General features: G+C 48.6%; 1 protein-coding gene across 1 annotated transcript in view; it reads right to left on the bottom strand.

Annotated features, from left to right (window-relative positions):
* Nucleotides 1-885: 885 nt before the first annotated feature.
* Nucleotides 886-22,712, bottom strand: part of Emp2 (epithelial membrane protein 2) — a 43,465-nt gene continuing 21,638 nt past the window's right edge. The window contains exons 2-5 of the mRNA XM_050135007.1: nucleotides 11,781-11,916; nucleotides 6,737-6,842; nucleotides 4,176-4,322; nucleotides 886-3,392 (exon numbers count right to left, since the gene is read on the bottom strand). Of these exons, the coding sequence (XP_049990964.1) occupies nucleotides 3,208-3,392; nucleotides 4,176-4,322; nucleotides 6,737-6,842; nucleotides 11,781-11,858 (516 nt within the window). The 5' untranslated portion in view covers nucleotides 11,859-11,916 and the 3' untranslated portion in view covers nucleotides 886-3,207. The remainder of the gene's footprint in view (nucleotides 3,393-4,175; nucleotides 4,323-6,736; nucleotides 6,843-11,780; nucleotides 11,917-22,712) is intronic.

Consider the following 22,712-nt stretch of genomic DNA (forward strand, 5'->3'; position numbering starts at 1 on the left):
CGTCATCCACATCCACCACCAGAGAGTGCTCCATCATCCACATCCACCCAACCACCAACATCTGTGTGAGCAGCCACTATGCCAACCCCATGATGGAAATGGATGGAGTTTATCCTGTGATGAGCCATCAGTCACTGATTGCTTGCCATGAAATCTATACACTACTCCCCATCACCCAGTACTAAGGCCTGAACCAGTGCCCTGTATGCTAGGCACGACCTTGCCTCCGAGCTACAGCCCTTTACTGACTTTTGCTTTTACAGAGTCTCACCGAGTTTCCCGGGAGGTCCTGAACTTGACACGACTTTCTGAGTGCTGGGGTGCAGGCTTGAATAACCAGGCAGGGTTATACAACATCACTGTGTTGATGGGACCTCCCATGGCTCCCCGCCACTCCAGAATTTGACCTAGGCTCTACCTTCATAGACAAGGTAGCTTTAGAGAATTTGGTTGTACAGTTCTTCATGTACAGTTATGGGTTACAACAAACAGAGTAAGACCACCCTGAAGTATCTTACTGCCTGAAATCACACCTGTCCCCAAACAGGATTCAACATTAAGCTCTCAGCTTCCAAGGAACTTCCCTGCTTTTGATAGACAAAATTCTGCCTTGCTGTGTGGTAAGCGACAAGCCCCGCTTGGGTGGGCTTGCTGAGAGAGCTCCTGAGGGAGGAAGGGTAGCTGTGTGTAGTGAGTCTACATTTGGGCAGAATGGGTCCACATCCAGCTTCAGCTCACAGGGAACATTCTAGAATGTCAGCCTGTTTGCCTGGGTACACACAGGCCCACAGCCCTTGGCAGAGGGTAGAAGGGAGCACGAGGCATCTTCTTCTGCATCCAGGACCATGAACACACAACACACAAACATTATCTGAATTCTTTAAACAGAGACCCAAAATAATTTTAATGCAAATGACAAACATGGGTTAGTCTGTCTCTGTCACATGCCCCACCCATGAATTACAGTACTTTATAAAAATGTTGTAAGATGCGCAAACTAAAGTTCCTTTAAATACAGTGATGGGTTTGGTCCTAATCCATGCTTCTTGGATATCCCGGCTGACTTTGTCATTGTTCTTTGGTAACTAGTGATGAGCACCAATTTAGAGCTGATCCCACATAGGAGAAGGGTGGATCTGTTCTCCCTCGCGCCCTTTTCTCTCATGCCACAGGGGATGGCACCGAATGCTGGCCACAGTGGCAAGCAGACAACCCCCATCCCATTCCCATCGTATCGGATGGTTTGCTTCTGCAGCCCTGGGCTCTCTGAGGTGGAAATTCATGTTTCATGCCTGTGGTTTGGTCCGTTTGTTTCCATCGTGACTACCAGGACATTATTACAGAAAAGTCCCCAAGGAATGTGTAGAGGACACTTTAGACAGGCCTCAGTGAGCCTGGGGAAGTTCTCCATCAAGGGTGGTCACCTGCCCTATCTCTGCCCCGTGCCACCTTGGCACTCTCCCCAAGGGAAGGACGGAAAGGAGGATAGGAGAGCCGGAGGGAGGGAAGCCAGTCTTGTACTGAGGAGGTGTCCATGGTGGCTCTGAAGCCACTCAGCCCCAACAACCCCAGCTCCACTGGAACTGCGGTACTGATAAACGACCCCTCACAGAAGCTCACATGTAAATGTGTTTAAACAACGCAAATCTACACACCCTGTCCCAGAGTCACCTCTCCGACTTGATGCTAACAATGGTGAAGGGTACCAAAGGGAGAAGGTTGCCATCTTAGAGTCCTTGGATCTCTGGTATGATCATCTCATGCCACATTTATCAGGACATTCTTACTGACTGGAGGGCAGCTGGGTTCTCCTCCTTGGGTGCCCATCTTGAGAGCCATGGCTCTGGGAATCCTTTCCTGCTGTCTCAGTGTGGGACATGTGGGATCCTCTACTAAAGTACCCTCTGGGGGAAACCTGTTGAAGCTGAGTGGAACTCTGTCTAGAGCAGTGTAGATGCCACAGGGCACTTCAAGGCAGGCACACGGAGAGTGGGCTTCCTCTCGCCCCGGGAGGTTTTGACTGGTGGCGTCGCTGCTGCTCCGTCACAGGTGGCAGTGTTTCTGAGTGGTTCTGGCATGTTCTTCACTAGCCCGAGTTTCACGAGGAATGGTTTGAAAGGTAACCTTTGCACCTGACATGTGGCAAGACCCATTCATGTTGAATGATAGGTAGATGAATGGATGGAAGACAGATCTTCTGAGTCTCCAGAAACAGGGGCCAATGGAAGCACCCACGTTAGAAAGAAGGGCAGGAAGGACAGGGCAGGGAGGAGGCTGCCCAGTCCTCCTCACGGATGGAGGCTTATGGCCTGGGAATATGGCACAAGCAGCCCAGATATCAGAAGCTGTGAGAGCAAGAGCTAGTGGGGCCAAGATGTGGCTGGCAGTGGGGCCATCTTAGTGTGATGAGACTGTTAACATTTACAGGGTGACTCTACTCCCCTGTCTCTAGGACTCTTACCCCCAGTTTCAGTGCATCTAAGGATATTGCAGGGAGATCATCGGAAATTCAGACATACAGGTTCACCCCGTTGATGGATTCTGAGGGTCTTCGAAGTGGACCTGTGGCTCTGCATGTAACAGATGCCTTAAGGAATTACCTACGGAGACTCAACATGACAACTATCCTTAAGGCAGACAGGCGACTGTCAGGAAGTCTGCATGATGACCTAACTCACCACAGGGGGACTGGGGCTCTGGGTCCCGGACAGACCGAAACCAGGGCTAGCCTTTGCCCTCTGCTTACATGAACTAGGGGTTAATATCTGAGGATATGTACTCCTCACTCGGGCCCCTCATCATCCCACCTGTGGCTGCCAGAGTGGCATGGGCAGGGGGAAGGGGCCGGGGGAGAGGGGCAGGGTAGAAACCTACAGAGAGCTTGTGCCCGAAAACAGGCTTTTTCCACCTTTGGCCACACCCCACCCCAGGTCCACCGGGGAGAAGCATCCTGTGGATTCCACATTGCTGGATCTTGCTGGGCCTTGCTGAGACTCTCGGTGGGCTTGCATTCTGAATGCCAGCCTTCGTGGTCTGGTCTCAGACTCCAAGAAGGCAGAAACTCCTCTTTCTCTCTCTCTTCTTTTTTATAAAAGCTTTTAAAGGAAACAATATGTTTGCTAGAAAAACCACAAAAATGATTATATACAAAATGGTTATGTGAACGTGTATGCCATACTGTGGGGAGAGAGGCTGGGTTTCCGCAGCCTACTTGCGCTTCCTCAGGATCATGTACATGAGGCCACTGATGAAAGTGAAGGAGAAGGAGACCCAGGCTAGAATGAAAGAGTAGCCATAGCTGCCTTCCTGCACCAGGCTATAGATGTAGTTCTGCTGGTGAAGGTCTTGGCGCCGGTCTGTATAAATGGAAGCCCCGATCATGGCACATAAACCTGTCAGGAACCAAGCCAGGGGTCAGATATATTGCAGACCATGGTGTAACTTGGAACTAGTCTAACACTTGGTAACGTATTCCCACCAGCTTAAGAGTCAGACCTCAAGTCCCTTCCCCAGCCTCCGAGAGCCCGTCTGGTCTGAGCCTGCACATTCTAGCCCTGACATTTCCGGGCTCTTCATCCGAGGCTTCTACCCGGCACACTGCTCCTTCCGCTGTGTACCCAGACAACACACTGTAGATTGTGGTTGTCGTGCTCATAAAACCCACGCTCAGGCTTCATGCTTCGGGGACACCTTCCCTTCCCCCCAACTAAATCCAAACTTCTCCATAGTAAGTGTGTGGCTCGCTTCTCCCTTCTGGGTGTTCCCCGACTTCTCTCCTCCAGCCATTTTGATGGGGGCACAATGCAGGCACAGCATAAGTTAGAGAAGAAGAGCGCGCGCGCTCCTTTCTGCAGGACGGAATCTGCATGTCCCTGCTCCTAATGGTCTGCTTGTTCTGAGTTAACCTTAACTCTAGATGTCATCCAGATCGGCTACTGAGAAGAAATGCAAGGCTTGGCGGCCTCGGTGCCTGCAGGAGAGCTGATGAAGAGGGAAAGGGGAGGCTTGGAAACAGGAGCTACCCAGCAAGAAGGAGCCCGGGGAGAGGACCAGAAGGCCCGCTTTGCTCTGGCTCCCAAGACTGCCAGCTACTGGACTAACATATGGTTTAAAGATTCGGTTCTCAACTTTTGTTTCTGCGGCGGGCAGTAGAGACTGCTTCCAGTTTCACTTACAGGACATGAGCTGGATGATGGCGGTCAGGATGAACCTCTCTCCCTGCTTGAGGCGGAAGAGCTGGAGCAGAAAGATGAGGAAGGAGAGGCTGCAGAGGATGGTGGAGAGGATCATGGTGGCCTGCACGGCCTGCATGATGGAGTAATCTGTGGGCAGAAGGCGAAGGCATATCTGAGGACCGAGGCATCACAGAAGGGTCCCAGGACCGCCTACAGTCCGCCCAACCTTTGGACACGGCAACACAATACTGCCGTCTATAAACTACACTGAGATCCGCACAGTCTTAAGAAAATTTACAGCATTGATTGGGCCCCCTCAACCCTAGCTGTGGGCTGCAGGTCGCAGATTGGATACACCTGGCCAGCGGAACGCTCCCGCTGCTGTGGAATCTTGCGCCCAGCTCCCTCTAGTGTCTAGCCAGGCACTTGACCAAAATACCAATTTGGCCAGAAGATGGAGCCAGAACTCTGACTTCTGCCTGCTCTGGGTCGAACTTGACCTGTTTGGCTCAAGAACAGAAGAAGTAGAGCCCTGGAGCTCAAACTGCAGCTTCCTTGCTTGCCTGAGGCTGGCTGGAGGGAGCGCCGCTGGCAGAGGCCAGACGAGAAATTTACAGCAGTGGAATTTAATGCATCCCAGCTGCATGCACATCAGGGGCCAGCAGAGAACGCCTGGCTCTGCTTCCTTATTCTTTCTGGGGGACAAACATATTCTCCAGCACAAACGCATTGCCTGACTCCACTCCTTAGGGCCAAGATCAGGTGCAAGAAAGCTGTGAGAGCAGGGTGTGTGTGGCAGGGCTACCTGGGTAGGAACTGAGGAACGGGCAGACGGACCTTGTGGGGTGTTAAGAATGTTTCCTACTTAGTTTTCAATGGTGGCTTGCTAGGAAGGAGAATATAAAATTGTCAAAACTCATTGAGCCCAGGAGCCCTTAAGAAATGTATATTCCCATGTTTGCTAATGACAGCTCTGTTCTAAAATCTATTACCAAACTTCACTGAGACAAAAAGAACAGGAACACCGGACACTGAGAACACTCATCTGGGGGCTTCTAGAGTCTCCTGGGGAATTTCAAAGTGGGCCAAGGTTGTGACCCTGTGTCTCTGAACATCACTTATTAAATTTTCCACGGAGCCACCGAGAATGGCTTGTTTGAGCTGCTGTTACTCTGGGGTGGGTGCGTAGAATCTGTATTTTTAGCAAGTGTCCCAGGTGCTTCATGCCTGGTGATGAGGCAAATGTAGAAACTGGTTTTGTGAGGAAAATGACTCTATACTTTTAGCATAGGCTTTCTTGGCATTGGATTGCAAAGTGTGCCACTGGTGGCTAGCTGTCAGTGAGGGCGAGGCTCAGCAAGGCACAGAGAGCAGAAACTCTGTGTGTGTGTGTGTGTGTGTGTGTGTGTGTGTGTGTCACCTTGCTGTGGCTTCTGCATTCCTGGAGGCCTCAGAAACCAGCTCACTCACAGGGTTAGCATCTCTCAGCACCTGCTAAGAGCCCTCCATGTGCACAGCTTCTGCATTCCTGGACTCAACAACCGTTTTTGAGGTATGTGGATTGGGGGCGAGCCCAGAAAGTTCCAGAAAGCAATATTTGAATTTGCCATGTACCAGACCAGATCCACACAGATGAAATGACATACAGCGATTGTATCCGATGTCATAACTCATCTAGAAACCAAAGCATAGAGGAGGGCAGGTATAGGTTACATGTAAATTTATTTCATTTTACATCCTTTGGGATCCTGGGGGAGGGGCAGAGGGCATCTCAGAGCCAGTCCTGCAGATTCAGACGCACAGCTACAACTGCATGTAGGGTGCTTATGTTTTTGTTTTAACACAAAGAGAACGGAGGACGGACGGGCTGGAGAGAGGTCAGCGGGTTACAGCGTCCGCCACCTGGCTAGACAACCTGAGTTATGGAAGGCAGAGAGAACTGACTCCCACGGATTGTCCTTTGATGTCCACGTGTGTGCCATGCCCTTTGATGCAGCCAGTGTGGTCAGACTTCACCGAGGGTCTCTGGCTTTTAGTCTAGCATCTTCTCCCGCTTTCATTCGACACCAGTTTACCACTGATGGTAGGACCGGAATGAATTAACATATGGAAATAAATTTATGTGTGGAAAAAGTCTGAGCTGGCAGGATTTTTTTTTTATTCAGCAAAGACTCAGGCAATACATAAGCCAAGCTTCTGGTCACATTTCTTCTTCTTCTTCTTTTTTTTGGGGGGAGGGGGGATTTTGTTCCTTTCACAACTCTTAAGATGTCAGAACCATCCTTAGCTCCTGGGCCATACCAAACAGGCCTTGGGCTGAGTTTAGCTGGCAGGACACAGATCCCTGCAATAACATGGAAATAATCCCACACGGAGAGCAAGGAACATAAACAGCAGAGGCTGTCCTGACTGACCCTGGTTTCCACCACAGCGGACTCTTCCCAGGGCTCACGCCAGCATGACGTACAGGGACAGAAGGCAAACACAGCGCCCTAGTCTGCTGAGGTGGTCCTGCCTGGGTCTGCCTGGGGCTGCTAGGGGGGCACCAAAGCTCCGCTCACCTTTGAACCCATCGCTGCCACTCAGGTCGTTGATCTCTGTGCAGTTTGTATTGTTGATGCACACTCTCCAGATGTCTGCTGAGAAGTCTTCTCCAACCCACCAGGCCTGCAAAGGCAACAGGAGCTGCTGGTTAGGACGCAGACCCCGAGTGCTGCTGGCTTGAGGAGTAACTGTGGGCCCTGCGCAGAGGGCAGGGCACAGCGAGTCTCCTGGGGACTTCATTCAAATGCACACTCCTAGTCCAAGAGGCCTCAGGTCAGCTCTAGGTCTGTACTGAGTACCCTGGGATGCCAGGCTGTAAGTCCTCAGAAGGACCTGAGGTGGCCCATGTTCTCATGACGTGTGGGGGGAAACACTGAGTTAGCAGCCATCGGAGTACATGGAGACCAGTTCTACCAGAACGGCAGGGGCAATGTGTAAAAGAAAAAATGACGCCAAGGGACAGCCTGCTGCAGTAGCAAGGGAATGGAACCAGGCTGGACGTCTGGATGCTGAAAATGTGGCACATGTACAAAATGGAACTGAAATAAAGCCATGACATTTGCAGGAAATGGGTGAACACACCAGGCTCAAGGAGATACCACACTCATGGTTTCTCTTAGATGAAGAACTAGATTCACAACTGTATATGTGTGTGTATTTATGTGTGTGCTTATAGGCCATGGGACTAGGACTGGGGGCAGAGCCTGGGGAAGACTTTAAAAAGGAGGGAAATAGAAAGTAATGGAATTCACATGATCAGACAGCCGAAGGGGCTCACTGGGGAAGAAGGAACTAGCTGGAGGAGGGGAGCCAATGAGAACAAAGGATGACGTCACACCTGTATGAAGGTGCCACAAGCAAACCCATTACTCTGTATGTTAACCCTAAAAATCAATTCAGAAAAGTATCCAAGGCCTGGCAAGAAGGCTCAGGGATGAAGAAAGGCTCTTGCTTCTGAGCCCGGTGACCTGATTTATTCCCAGGATCCACATGGTGGAAGGAGAGAATCAGCTCCAGAAAGTTGTCCTCTGACCTCCACACATGTGCCCCCGCAAGCAAGGAATGAAAAATAGAAATGCTTAAATTTTTTTAACATTCAAACAATAAACAAATTAAAATGAAATGAAAAGGGGGCGTCCTGCGATGAGTGGAGGAGACTCCGCCTTGGCCCCGTGCCTTTTTTCCCCTTGCACTTCTGTTCCTGCCCTTACCCTTGACGGCCCGCCTCCTACTTTCTGTCCCATTGGGCCCACAAACACCCCGTGTTGCCACTTCACATCGAGCCTCAAGGGCAAGCACAATTTCAAGTACATACCAAACACAGGCTGACTCACTGGCTGGCACACCTGTCCATCATCCGAGTGCCATGCTAATATGAACACCTGGGTGCGGGAGCGCATTCCAGCGCTCCCCCATGCCCCTCCTCTGTGCCCATCTAACCCTTTCACTAAGCCTGGGAAATCTCTGGGATTCTAAAGGACTAGCTGCAGGAAACACGCACACACGTGCACACGCACACACACACTCTAGAAGAACCTTCAGTTTTTGTTTTTCACACTGTAGGCCCTTTCCTTGGAGGCTCCAAACACTTCAAACAAACACATCTATGTGACCGCAGCCTGGGCCACTCAGCAGCTCAGCAAGACCCTCGAGGAGGCTGTACTTACATCCTCCGGCAGAGCCTAACGAGGAGCCTCTGGGATGGTTCAAGTCCTCGCTCCACCTCTTACTACAGTGTACATTCTGGCAAGGGCCAGAACTGACTGAAGGTTCAGTCCCATCTGGGAGCCTTGGAGCTATCAGAGGCAAGCCCCTGCCTCCTGGATAGGCCAAGATGATGCACACAAGAAGGCTGAATATTGCCAAGGAGATCGCTGGAGTGACTTAATGATGCCACTGTTGTGATTAACCAGGAGGTAAATATGCATGCAGCACTGGGGGCCATGTGCACAGTGCACACCAGCTCTCGGGAGTCAGGAATGTGGCTGTCCACTTGGTTAGACTAGGGGATGACTAGAGGCTAATCACACCTCTGGGAGTCTGTGAGGGATTTCCCAAGAGAGCTGAGGTGGGAGAGAGTAATGGGAGAAAACAGACACCCCCGCATGGGGGCAGTGCTATCTAACCAACGAGCTGGGGGCCTGGCTGGGAGGACATTGGAGGAAGGGCAGTGCAGTTCATGTATGTGTCTGTCTGGTGTGGTGTGTGTGTGCGTGCGTGCAGGTGCTTTTCTCCATGAGTGATGCTGTCTGTCACTGCCTCCATCCTCCACTGCCATGGGAATGCAGTGTCCTCAGCCATCCATCACGGGCTGATGACCTGTTCTCCACTTCTCCACACTTCAGTGCCAGCCTGGGGCTGCTGAGGCCTCCGGCCTTGTGGACTTAGCCACTCTGGGGCTCTGGACCTCTCCAGTGTGAACGCTGCTGTTGGACAACTCCGCTCATGTCAGCCCATCTAAAGCTCACATACACAGCGCTCGCACAGCAGACACACAGCATGTGCGCACGCACACACACCAAATAGAGATATATTACACATACCAGACAGATACACACACACACACACACACCAGACAGAGATAAACCGTAGTAGACACACACCACACATACACACACCAGATAGATACACATATACCACACATAAACACACACATACATATCATATAGATATACTCAATACAAATACACACACAGACATATCAGACACACACCTCACACACACACTCTTATAGATTCCCAACTGGTTGGCCTTCTGAGCAGTTTTCTTCCCCTTAACAGTCTCTGTAGTTTGAAATGACCAGATGAAGCCAGGCATTGGGGACAAGACCAGGTCTCCATTAGAAATATCACCTCCTGCCTGAGGCAAGGAGCTATCAAATACTCCCTTGCTAATACAGCTGCCAGATGGACCCTGAAGGAACAAGTTACATGTCAGGGGCCTGTGGAGAGTTTATAAAGTTACACTCAGGAAATTTGATGGGGAGTCTGTAAGTGGGCAAGTAACTCAGGGCCTGGCTAGGAACACAGTGCTTGGTTAGTAACACAGGACCTGGCTAATCAGAAGATGCAGGGGACACAGAGGAGGTGGCTGGGTTGGTCATCCAGGCTGATTTTTGCTTCCTGCAGGACAGCTATGAACATCTGGAGAAAACATCCCTTCGACTATGAGTGGATCACAACCTAGTGATGAAGGCCAGGGATGTTGCTAGACCACTGCAAGGTGCAAGATGTCCTTCGGCATGAATGATCATGCCATTAGCCACCGTGAATAGAGCAGCAGAGGTCACGGGTGTGCAAGCAGCCCTGTGGTAGGATATAGGCCTTTGAGAACACACCTTCTGGGTGTGTAGTACGGTTAGGGGAGTGGCAGTGCTAATTTTAGTTAAATTTTACCTTATTAAAAAAAAAACAACCAGGACACACAGCATTAGGTGTGGCTCTGCCACTGTCAAAGTTAGTTTGTTCTCCCTGCTTCTCCTCCCCGTGTTTTCCTCCATCCTCCTGCTCCACCCTACGCCTACGCCCACATCCATAGCCTCCTTTCTCTTGCACCTCGCATGTCCTGCCATGCTCCCTCTTTACCTCCTTACTTTTGAGTGGGTTGCTGTTTGTTCTAAAAAAAAAAATACTTGACTATTTCATACATGTATACACTGTGTTTGGGGCCCTATCACCCCATCACCGTCTCCTCCTCCTCCACTCGCACAGAACCCACTTTCCTCCAGCAAGTGCCATCACGCTGCTGTGTCTTTCCCTCTGAGTTCTCTGGTGGTGTCTGTGTGAGCACGGGTCATAGTTATTTGCTGGCACACAGGCAACTTGCCAGCAGCTACACCACTGAAGAGAACGCTGTCATTTGTTTTCTTGATGATAGTCACTCTGATAGGGGTGAGATGGAATCTTATAGGAGCCTTTAATTTGCATTGCCCTGATGGCTAAGGATGTTGAACACTTTAAAAAATATTTACTGGCTGGCTACATGTATTTCTTTATCTTTGAGAACTATTTGTTCAGTTTGTTGGTCCATTTATCAACTGGTTGTGTGTGTGAGTGTGCTTGTGTGCATGCATGTGCGTGTGCACGTGACTGCTTGTGTGAGTATAAGTGTGTGTATACTTATACACTCACTCTGTAGACCAGGTTGGCCTCTAACTCACAGAGATCACCTGCCTTTGCCTCCCAAGGCTGGGATTAAAGGTATGTGCCACCACTACCCAGCAGGTTTTGTAGTTTTTTATGTATTTAAGATATTAACTCCTTGTCTAAAGGAAAAGAGGCAAAACCTTAGAAAACATATTTTGTATCCTAATTTTAAAAGCAAAATAGTAGTGGGGAGATGGTTCAGTGGTTAAGGACATTTGCTGCTCTTGCAGAGGAGCCAGGTTCAATTCCCGGCACCCACACGGTGTCTCACAACCATCTGTAACTCCAGTTCCAGGGGTCCAAAGTCCTTTTTCTGACCCCTTTAGGGCACCAGGCACTCAAAAGTGGTTCATAGACAGGCACGTAGGCAGAACATCCAAATACACAAAATAAAATAAATAAATTTAAAGAATAAAATAAAAACATTGAGTAGGAAAAAAGAATTAGGAGGCTGGAGAGATGGCTCAGAGGTTAAGAGCACTGGCTGTTCTTCCAGAGGTCCTGAGTTCAATTCCCAGCAACCACATGGTGGCTCACAGCCATCTGTAATGAGACCTGGTGCCTTCCTTGCCAGAAGTACATTGTATGCTTAATAAATAAATAAATAAATAAAAATAAATAATAAATGAATAAATCTTTAAAAAAAAAGAAAGAAAAAAAGAATTATCTAGCTCTGAATGGCAATGGTGCTGAGGCTGAGAACCACAGAGAGCAGGACAGCTGGAAGACACGCATCACACCAGCTAGCCCAGGCTAGCCTCAGCCAAAGCTGAGCAGAGGATGCTCCCAAAGTTCCATCCGTGCCCAGGATGAGAGCACCCAGGCCTGGGCTGGACACCCACAGGTCACAACCACACCCTCCCCGCTCTCCACCCTGCTCTGTGGTCTCTGCTGCCCCATGACTGCAGGAACTCACATTGTTAACGGTGGAGGTGAACAGCAGCGCCGCACAGATGATGTGGAAGACGATGACGCAGGCCAGAATCACCAACATGTTCACAGGGCAGTGACGGCCAGGGGGCAGCCAGAGGATGGCAGAGAAAAATCCACACCTGTCAATGACAAGACAAAACTCAGATCAACAACTTTTAACAGGATCTCAGAAAATTTAGGACAGCTCTTCCTGTTTTCCTGCCTTGAAGCCCAGAGGCTCTGCACTGCTGAATCCAAGTGGAACAGGAGGGTGAAGACCCATTAAAACCTCAAATTCAGAGCTGGGACAGTAGCTCAACTTGTAGAGTGCTTGTTTAGCATGCATGAGGCCTGGGTTCGATTCCCCACCACTGCATAAACATGGAGGTATATGCCTATAATCCCAGCACTTTGAAATGGAGGAAGCAGCACAGTGAGTTAGAGGCCAAAGGCCAGGCTGAGTTCCATGAGAAACTGTCTCAAGAGCAACGCGAGCCAGACACATGGATCTTCAAGTCCCTGCCGCATCAACAATGCTGGTCTGACGACCTGAGCTCAATCCCGGGAAGAACTACTCCACAGAGTTGTCCCCTGACCACCACATGTGTGCTGTGCCATGCATGCCTACACACAGCACACAACAGACATGTACACATGTACATTTTGTTTTAGGTTTTGGGTTTTTTTTTTTGTTTTGTTTTTTGTTTTTGAGACAGGGTATCACTTTGCAGACCAGACTAGCCTGGAACTCATGGAGATTCACCTGCCTCTGCATCCCAAGCGCTGGATTAAAGGTATATGCCACTGAGTTCATCTTACATATACATTTGAACAGTGTTGACTCCTGACAGGTGTGATTTCATTTTCATCGCTGATCCCACGGGCAGACCTCCCAGAATCCCTTGCACTTAGGGTGGGCCAGTGGAGCTAGGTGATGTTGAAGCCTCACACCTTGGACTGAGATTATGATTGACAAGACTCTGGATGTTCCTGAGATTTCTGGGTAACTTTTAAAAACCGGAGTAGGACAATCTGAATAGTACAGAACACGAAGCACCTGCAGAGGAAATGAAAGCCGTGTGCCGCGCTCGGGAAAGACAGGCCTGCTCAAGGGAAAGCAAGACACTCGGCATGTGAGAACCTGTCGAAGTCAGGCTGCTTCATGCAAAAGAGGGAGAGTGGATACAGGTGACGTGTGAGGTGGAAAGAAAAAAAGCATTCAAAGGAATGATTTGAATATTCCAGAGTTAAAGGTCACATGTGGGAAAGACCATGAAACCTCTGAAGAGTTTTACAAACGTGACCATTGTGTTGGTCGACAAAAGTCATGTGAACATGTCACATTAATGGGGTTGGAAAAGTTCACCCCCAAATCAATACATGGCTCCTTTCATGTCAGTAATTTGCAACCTGATTCTATTATTAAAATCTGTAGCCGCGATGGTGGCTCATGCCTTTAATCCCAGCACTTGGGAGGCAGAGGCAGGCAGATCTCTGTGAGTTCGAGACCAGCCTGGTCTACAGAGCTAGTTCCAGGACAGGCTCCAAAGCCACAGAGAAACCCTGTCTTAAAAAACAAACAAAAAAACAAACAAATAAACAAAAAAACAAAAAACAAAAAAACCTGTAAAATTGACTTTTAATCTCTCTTTTTAATTCAATGCAGACTAGGCCTTGTTTATGCTGTGATTAAATCTTAGTTTTTAGTGAACTAATATACATGTAAGTGTGTAAAAAGTGTGTGTGCGTGCACACCTGCACACACAGATTTCTGAAATACTTGAAAGTTGCTTAAACTCAACTTTCTTTTTATCTAAGTGCTTTACAGTATATTTCTGAAAAATGAAGATATTTCCTTACATAGCCAAAGTGTAATAATTATAATTAAGAATTTAATACAAGGGCTGAAGAGCTAGTTCTGTGTAAATGTGCTTTCCAGGCAAGGGTGAGGACCTGAGTTCAGCTCTCCAGATCCTAGTCAGAAGCTGGACCAAGTAACACAAGCATCCATGCTCTTCCTGGGAGACGTGAGGCAGAGACAAGAGAAGTCCTGGGGAAGCTCAGGGACCAGCTCCTGGCTCACACAGCGGAAAAGCAACAAAGAGGCCCCAATGGCAAACAGGGTGGAAAGCGAGCACTGACCGCTGAGGTCCTCTGACCTCAGCATGCATGCTATGGCACATGCGGGTTCACTTTCACATACACAAATGCATGCACGTGCATGCACTCACCACCAAATCTACCATGACACAATGCCAGCATCTCATTTATCACCCACATAACACACCTCCAGATAGTCCACGCACATCTCTGTGATTTTTCTACTCCAAGATGATAGTCTCCATCTGTCCCTCACTCTCTTCACTCCAGAGTGGCCCCTCACTCATTTTCATGACAGTGACGGGATTTAAGAGCGAGCATTGGCCTTCTTCATGAGATGTCTGACATGCTGGTTGCTGTGGTCTGAGTATGAAGTGCTTGGCTGCCAGCTGGAAGGCATTTGGGAAGTGACTGGGTTTTAAGGGCTCTGACCAAAGGAGTGGATTCATCCCTGAGTGGATTCATAATATGTTAGTTAGCATTGGGATGTGGAATCTTTAGGAGGCGGGGCCTAGCTGGAGGAAGTAGATCTCAGAGGGTGTGCAGAGTCCTTAGTCCTCTCTTCTCTGTTTCCTGTCTCTGGGAGATCCTCTCCTTCCATAGATCCTTACTGCCACAATGTCCTGTCTCACCATAGGCCTAGAATCAACAAAGTCAGACAGAGCCCAAATGAAGCCGTTCTCCTTCAAGCTGTCATCTTGGTAATAGAAACAGAAAGCCTGACCAACATTCTCAGTGCTTCTCCATTTCTTCCCTTTCTTCTTGCTGTGCTAAGATAACAAAAGCAGTTGATGATGGCTCACAGTTCAGGGTTGTAAGCCATCACACAGGGAAGCCAGAGGCAGGAGCATCTGAGGGATGGGTGGCTGAGGGAAGCCACAGTGGTAGCAGTATCTGCGGTGAAGACGCAGAAAGGGATGGATGCTGTGCTCAGCTCACTTGATTCTTTTTGTGCAGTGGAGGATACATTCCAGGGAATGGTGCCACCCAGAGTGGATGCCTCTACCCACATCATCAGCTTAGTCATGATAACACCACAGGAGTGGCCAAAGTCTGTCTCCCCAGGGACTCTAGATCTCAGCAAGTTGCCAGCCAAGACTGTTATCACACCCACGATCCAATGCAGGCTGTTTTCTTAGCAAGAATGCTACACAATGGATGTGACTTTGGTACACCCCACCAGCAGCCCCAGAGTGTCAATCTGTCCCATGGGTGATGGGACCAGCTGGTAAGCTGATCATGGGTGCCACATTCACTTTCCTCTCCTTTGTAGTGGCAAAGCCATCTGGGGCTGGAGGTCCAGCTCCATGGTAGAGTACTGACCAAGATGTGCCAGATCCTGGAGTTTGAGCCCTAGCACTGTGTGTGTGTGTGGAGAGAGAGAGAGAGAGAGAGAGAGAGAGAGAGAGAGAGAGAGAGAGAGAGAGAGAGAGGCAGACAGAGACAGAGACTGACAGAAACCGAGACAGAGGAGAGATAGAAAAAGACAGGTATAGAAAGACAGAGAAAACAAGAATAAGGAAAGGGAAAGGAGAGAGAAGAAAAATGCAAGACTCCAACAGTTGTCTGTAGGCCAGGGAGCCTCGCAAACTGAGGATTTGAGTCCAGATCCACATAAAAGGTTGGGCGTGGTGAAGCACACCTGCTAACTGCCCCTCACACCCCATCCGATGGGGAGGGGATGGCCAGATCCTGAGGGCTTCTGGGCCAGCCAGACTAGCCAGAATGGTGGACTCCAAGTTGGTGAGAAACCCTGTGCTGGAAAAATAAGGCGGAAGAAGACAGCTGATATTGACCTCTGGCCAATAAATGTGTGCACATACACCACCGGTTAGTGGGTTCACATACATACATGCACAACACACACAATTATTTTCAGGGAAACATGCTTTATTGTGGTAAAGTATGAATAAAATGTAATTGGTCCCTTTGTCTAAACACTGTATCTCCATCACCGCCACCCAGTTCTGGCACAGCCTGTGACTCTATCATGAAACTGTACCTGTTACGCAGTCATCCCTCCCAACTCAGCCCTAAATCTCTGGATACTCTCCTGGACAGTGACAGTCGAAGGGACAGCTGCTGAGCTTCTGTGCCTGGCTTCCTCCACTCAGCTTTGTATTTTCCACATTATAACATGGTCACGGGGGTTTCCTGAGATGAAGGAAGGGCCCAGCTGTCATGAAGCTTTCGCCTCAATAGTCGGAGTGCCCGCAGGTATTTGTGAAATGGAATTGTTCAAGACTGCACTTTTCTGACTCCAGCTGTCCTGCCACCTCCCTCTGGCGGACACGCCTTACACAAACCCTTCACCCTTCTCTGCCAGCTCTCCTCGCTGGTATCTTATGACTCCCCCATTATTCCCGCGGGGACTGACCGAGGCTCATGGGCTCACACGGGCGGGCTTATCTCTGAGACCAGGACTGAGCACATGAGCCAGGAGCTGTGCAGCCACAGAACACATTCAGCTATTCCTGCAGCAGCTGGCTCACCAACTCAGATTCCTCCAATTCTTTACTAGGGGACAAACTCCCCTTTGTTGAGGCCTGCGTCATGCCCAGTGTCACCACACACTGCCTCCAAATAACTGTACTTCTGACCTTCCAATAAAAGTGCACCCGCCAGGCTGAATGCCACAGCACTGCCATATGCTCAAAGGCCCGTTCACCAGGACAAAGCTCAAGGACTGGACTGGTGTTCTTCAGCGTTCTGCTCACACAACATGGACATACACACAAAGCTGAAACTCCTAAAACCGAACAAGAGCTGTAGCCTGAATCCTTTCAAATAAACCCGTTCAGGTTCTAAAGCAACTAACTGAAGAAAGTGACAATGTTAAACTTTTTGTTCAGATGAAGGTAGGAGGACCAGGAGTTCAAAAGCAGTTTTGGCTGCATAGATAGTGAGTTCAAGGCCAGACTGGACTACAAGAAAGCCTGTCTCAAAAACAGAAAAAGAGGAGGAGGAGGGGGGGAGGAAAGAGAAGGGAGAAGTGAGGGAGGGAAGGGAGGGAAACTGCTGAACACTGGGATTGCAACTCCTAACCGGTTTCCCTGCTGACTCTGAAGCGCTGAGTTCAGTTCCTCACACTCACAAGTCAGGCCCTTTATCTACCAAGCCATGTCCTCAGCCCCATTATTAACTTCCTTTGAAAAATGCTTGTTATCTTTATTTATTTATTTATTTTATGGCAACTGTGGGCATGTTCATGCCACAGTGTGCTTCTGGAGATCAGAGGGTAACTTTGGTAGCTAGTTCTCTTCCCACCATGTGGGGCCTGGGGCTCGAACTCCGGTAGTTAGGACTGGAGGCAATCACCTTTACCCACAGAGCCATTTGACAGCCTGTTAACTTCTTTGTGTTGATGTTGTTTGTCTATTTACTTATTTATTTATCAGTTGGATGCACATATGCTGGTCAGGGACAGCCTTCAGGAGTGAGGTAAGTCTGCCTCCTTTCTGCTGCACAAGGCTCCTCCCTCTACACACATACCCGTATTAACTTCCTGCTTAGAGAAGTGTTCCCTTGTGATCAATTGCCTCTCCCTTTCTCCTGTCACCTAAGTGTCTCTATGTAGGTGACAATCATCATTGTCTGGTCATCATGCAAACATCCTGCTCTCTTTCCTCCCAAGAATGCTACCCCTATCTCTCCCTCTCTGTTCCTCCATCTTTCTGTCTGTTCCCCCCTCCCCCTCCTCTCTCTTTTTTCCCTCTCTCTCTCTCTCTCTCTCTCTCTCTCTCTCTCTCACCCACTCTCCCCCCCCCCCCCCCCCCCCCCCGCCATGTTTCTTCCTATGTTCTTTCTACATTTAAGTCACCCCAGGGCCTGGTTGCAGAGCCCAGACAGGAGTCCACCCCTCGCAGAGCGCATTCCCGTCCTCTCTGTTCCTCTCCTGGCTCCATCCTCCTGGGCTCCCTGCCATAGGCAGCCTCAGCAGCTGCTGCTGCCTGGGGCTGAACCATCCACACACAGCGTTTTTCAGGGAAGACCAGCAAATCCCACTGTAGGCGGCTAGAACTCTAAGATCTGTAGGAGCTGGAGCAGATTCCAGGAGATGGGTGCCCAGAGGGGCCACCCCACATGAAAAAACAGACGCACTGGGATGAAGGGTGGAGCTGTGTTTACACAGCATGTCTTGGTGTCAAGCCTTGTGAAGCTAGCTGAGCAAGGGCTCATTATCCCCATTTCACAGATGACAAACTGAGGCTTCAGAAGAGGGCCCAACCCTTGGTTTTACCGTCCTGAATCCAGGGCACTCTTCCGTCCTCTCTCCTGCTCTTTCACATATTCAAGGACGAACACAAGCATAGAAGGGCTGCTGACTCAGTGGCCCTCCCTGCCCAGGCACCACGCTCATCTTGCCAAGAATTGTGGGACACTGCTAGCAGGGTTCTGACGAAGGCAGCCTGGGTCCCCTCCTGTTCTTCCTTCACATAACCCAGGCCACGGGCCCAGGACTTTGGCTTTCGCCAAGAGGAAGTGGCTTTGGCACAGGCCGCATCCCTGCAGAGGAACCAAAAGTCCAGGGAGGGCCTGCTGATTGGATGACAGCTCTGTCCATCCAGCTCCATCCCACCTCACCTGACCCCGAGGACGGGGCTAGGACCATCCCCAGAAGGACAGGCCCAAGGGCAAGGCGGAAATGTGGGGCCTTGTGAGGAGACCTGAGCTACTTGATGAGGTCTGGGCAGTCCTCCAGTCAGAATCCTCCACCCACAGTCCTGCTTCCTGGGCACTGGCCTATCTGGGGAGACGCTGGGCCACACTGATCGAGGAAATCTGGTACCCACCCTGGAACTGGTGCCTCCACCCACGTCTGGGACCCAGGCCTCTCCTGCTCCTTCAGTATCCAGCCGAAAGTAACTTCTGCCTCTGTTTTCTGGAAGAGAGACCAATTCTGCTTCCTGGCTTGGAGTTTGGAAACTTGCCAGAAGGGAATATTGAGGCTTCCGGGATGCACTGGGGACGGTGGAAGCCCATGGATCCCGGGCAGCCCGGCTTTACACTCTGGCTTCACTCTGGGGCTCTGGGCTAAAGGCCAGCACTTGGCTCTGTGAGGAAACGGCCACAGGCGGGACACTGGGATTTGGCAGATGCCCAGTGTGGAAGCCATAGAGAAAGAATGGTTTGTCTGCACCCCTGTAGGTCTTTCAACCCAGGGCATACTAACCATGTCATCAACGGGAAAGGCAGCCACTGTGTGTTGCCTACAGTGTGCCAGCCTCCCCGAGAGGGGTCGTTATACACGCGATGAGTGCTGGTGGAGCACCTGTTGTGCTTCGTGCCACTGAGACACAGACACCTGAATCCAGGGGCTCTGTGCATCCTAGGAGCATGTGGTCCAGGAAGTTCAAGGGTGTTTAAATATACAGACATGGCTTGGCAGGCATGTGTAGTGGTATGGCAGGCCTAGGTGAAAGAAAAACAGTCCAGTGTGGTCTTTGAGGTGAGCAGTACCAGACAGACCATATTGCCAAGATGTACCCATGCAAGGGGAGCATGTACCCCACAGGAAGTGAGCCTGCTGTTGGCAAAGCTTAATAGGAATGAGGAGTCATGAGGCAGCCACAGGGAGAAAACTCTGACCCCAGACAGCCTCACTGGTGAATTTGGCCAAACATTAAAGGGGAATAACCCCAAATCCAGGAGGCTAAATAGGGGTCCAAAAACCCTCCCTACCTTCACAGTCAGTCTGTGAAGCCAACACAGATCACCGACCAGACTAAAACATACATACAAGTAAAATAGTATGGGATGAACAGGTTATATTTAAGAATATATATGCATATACATATATGAATACAATAACATTGGAGAAAAAAAGGCTGTGAATTTGAAGGAGGGCAGTGAGGGATATATGGAAGTGTTTAGAGGGGGAAATGAACGAGACAAATGTTATAATTAAATTATAATCTCAAAAAGGTGGCAGACCAGAATCCCTCATGTGCATGAAGGGAAAAGGTGAACATTTCTGTTCTGCGATATTTTGATTTCATTCTGATGCTCCTGAGACTGACACTAAGGCTTGTTTTGACTCAGAGGGCAGAGCTAGCCATTGGATGACCAAAATTAACCATAGAGGTTTTAGAGGACTGAGAACAGATAGAGAGATTGGCAGTAGCAGGGCAGGATTTAGAGAGGGCCAGGGCCCTTTTGGATAGAGGAACCAGGGGAGGAAGGAAGGAGGTCATGGGTCACTTCTCCACTGCTTCTCTGATCATGCAGGTCCTTATCCCATTACCTAACTCCTGAGTTTTTATTGATAAGGAATAATTATACAAACACATTATCTGGTGTTCAACTTGGGTCACAAAATCACAAAGAAGATGCTCACTCCTGGCTTTGCAGCCACCTGAGCTCCCGCTGTGGCTGGCTTTTCCTCCCTCATCCCAAGTCCTCTGAGCAAGCCTGGGATTTTCCCGTTGCAGCCACTCTACAACAGCCTCCAGCTGCTGCCAGTTCCTGGCCCCAATGTCCACAGGCGCCTGGGCTCCAAATCCTGCTGGAGTTAGGCTCTGACTGCCACCCCAGGCTCATGCCCTCACTTCCTAACGCACATGCATCTTGCACACGTTCCAGTGTCCGCATTTCAGGCAGCTGACTCCCTCTCACCATGGGCTGCGAGCTTTCCCGGACCCTCTCTTCATCCTCTACCACACCAGATCAGTTGCCTCAACAGCTACCTGGGCTTCTGTTGTTGCTGCGACTGCTACACACTCTTGCCCCCTTGCTACATGTGAGCTGCTGCAGCTGCCCCTCAGCCAGGCTGTGCACCACCTGTGTTCTCTGACAGCCAGACTCACATTTCAGTGTTGTCAGCAGATCTTGTAAGACGCCTGAGAATTCTTAAAGCCGGGGGGGGGGGGCACATTTGTTTAAAAAAAAGAAAAAAGTTTTCCGTCATTTAAAAATGGGGAACAATATTACGATGCAGGGAGGTAGACCTCTCTATAGTTATACAGTGAATGGTTTGAAAACGAAACACTTAAATGAAGGGATAATCAACTTAGCTGGGATTGATGTCAATTATAATCGTTATCAGATTGATAATTCAGGTTTTGTTCCCTAAACGTGGCTTGATATTGGTGCCAAATACGAAAAATTTACTGATAAGATAATACTCAGAAAGATATACTAATGAAACTAGGAAAAATATTCACACAAAGACAAAGATGTTTAGAGCAGAAGCTACTGCACCATTGCATTATGAAACTGAAGAGGAGAGGCCCAAGGTCATCAGAAAAACCAACCTAGTTTATCCAATTACCATTCAAAATCACCCAAGGCTATGCAGAAGTTAACTGGGATTCTGTGCAAATGTTACTTGAAAGATTTAAGGAAGCAATAATTTCATATGGTATGCATTCAACTTTTGTAAAGCAGATGTTAAATTCCTGGGCCACTCACAACAGAATTATTTCAGAAGACCAGAAAGGTTTAGTTACAGCAGTATTGGAAGCTGGTCCTCAGTTACAATGGAATACATGGTAGAAAGAGGAAGCCAGGGTCATAGAGCAGCATGGTAGGGCTAGAGCTACGGAAATTTTCCAAGAAGGGCTTCTTGGTGAGGCCCAGTTTAGATCTGATGATCATACCTTGGTCCTATGCCATACAGGAGCTTTGAATGCTTGAGACAGGATTGGAGAATCTGGAAAGAGGACTGAGTTGTTTACTAAAGTTATACAAGGCCCAAAGAAGCCTTCATTGATTTTTTTTTTTACAAAAACTTACTTCAGCTGTAAATAGAATGATATCAGATCCAGAAGTCAGATAAATATTAATTGAATCCTTGGCTTTTGAAAATGCTAATTCAGAAGTAAAGGTGCGATTAGGGCTTTAAAGGCAAGATCAGCACCAATAGAAAAATGGATTAGAAATACAGCTGATATTGGATGTCATGATTATGATAATACTTGGATAGGAGAACTGATTTCTAAAAATTTTAAGAAAAATCAAAGAGTTAGATGTTTTGATTGTGATAATTCAGAAAAACCAGGTTGTCTGAAAAGTGATTGTAGGCAAGGCATGACTAGGAACAACTTTTTTTTTCTAGAGATAGTCCAAACAAAAGCCAGAAGGTGTGGCTAAGGTCAACACTGGACTAATGAATGCAGATCAACATGAGACAGGCAAGGTCACCCTTTGCTATTGGGAAACACCTTAGGGTTCCTCTTGCAGGTCCCTGTGTCAAATTTGATTCAATCTTTTTCTGCCAGCATTGGGGAAACTCCTCCAAAGAGCAATTAAAAGACATATTGCCTATTGTAAAAAACCATACTTCTCTGGATGACAGAACAACTTCATTTGATAAAATTTTCAGGAGAGACAATAAAACAAGTATTTGACAAACTTCTATAAATGATCAAAGACTAAAATTAAAAACACAAATCAATGGCAAGGAAACTGAGAGCTTAGTAGACATGGGGAAGATAACAATAATTGCAACAAAATCTTGGGATCCAAATTGGCCTCTTCAGGAGGTAAATTTCAGCTTCTAGGGATTGGAACTTTATCTCAGGTAAAACAATGTGCAAGATGTGTTGAGTGAACAGGGCTAGAAAGACAGAGAGGAAAATTAAAACCTTATGTGGCTAATATAGTAATCAATTTATGGGGCCATTTATTGTTAAAGATGCAATGCCCAGATTAGCATTCCTCCAATCTCAGAAACAAACCACAAATAAAATTACTATGAAATAAACTAATGTGTGTTTCTGAGAAAAATATTAAAATGTATTATCAAGAACAGTCACCAACCATTCAGGTTGTACACAAACAGGACACAACAGCCCCTGATTTATCAAAGGTATCCACAACCAGACCTTTAAAATGG

Source organism: Alexandromys fortis, unplaced genomic scaffold (genome assembly GCF_014885135.2).
Source record: "Alexandromys fortis isolate MF-2015 unplaced genomic scaffold, M_Fortis_MF-2015_v1.1 scaffold_29, whole genome shotgun sequence".
NCBI lineage: Eukaryota > Metazoa > Chordata > Mammalia > Rodentia > Cricetidae > Alexandromys > Alexandromys fortis.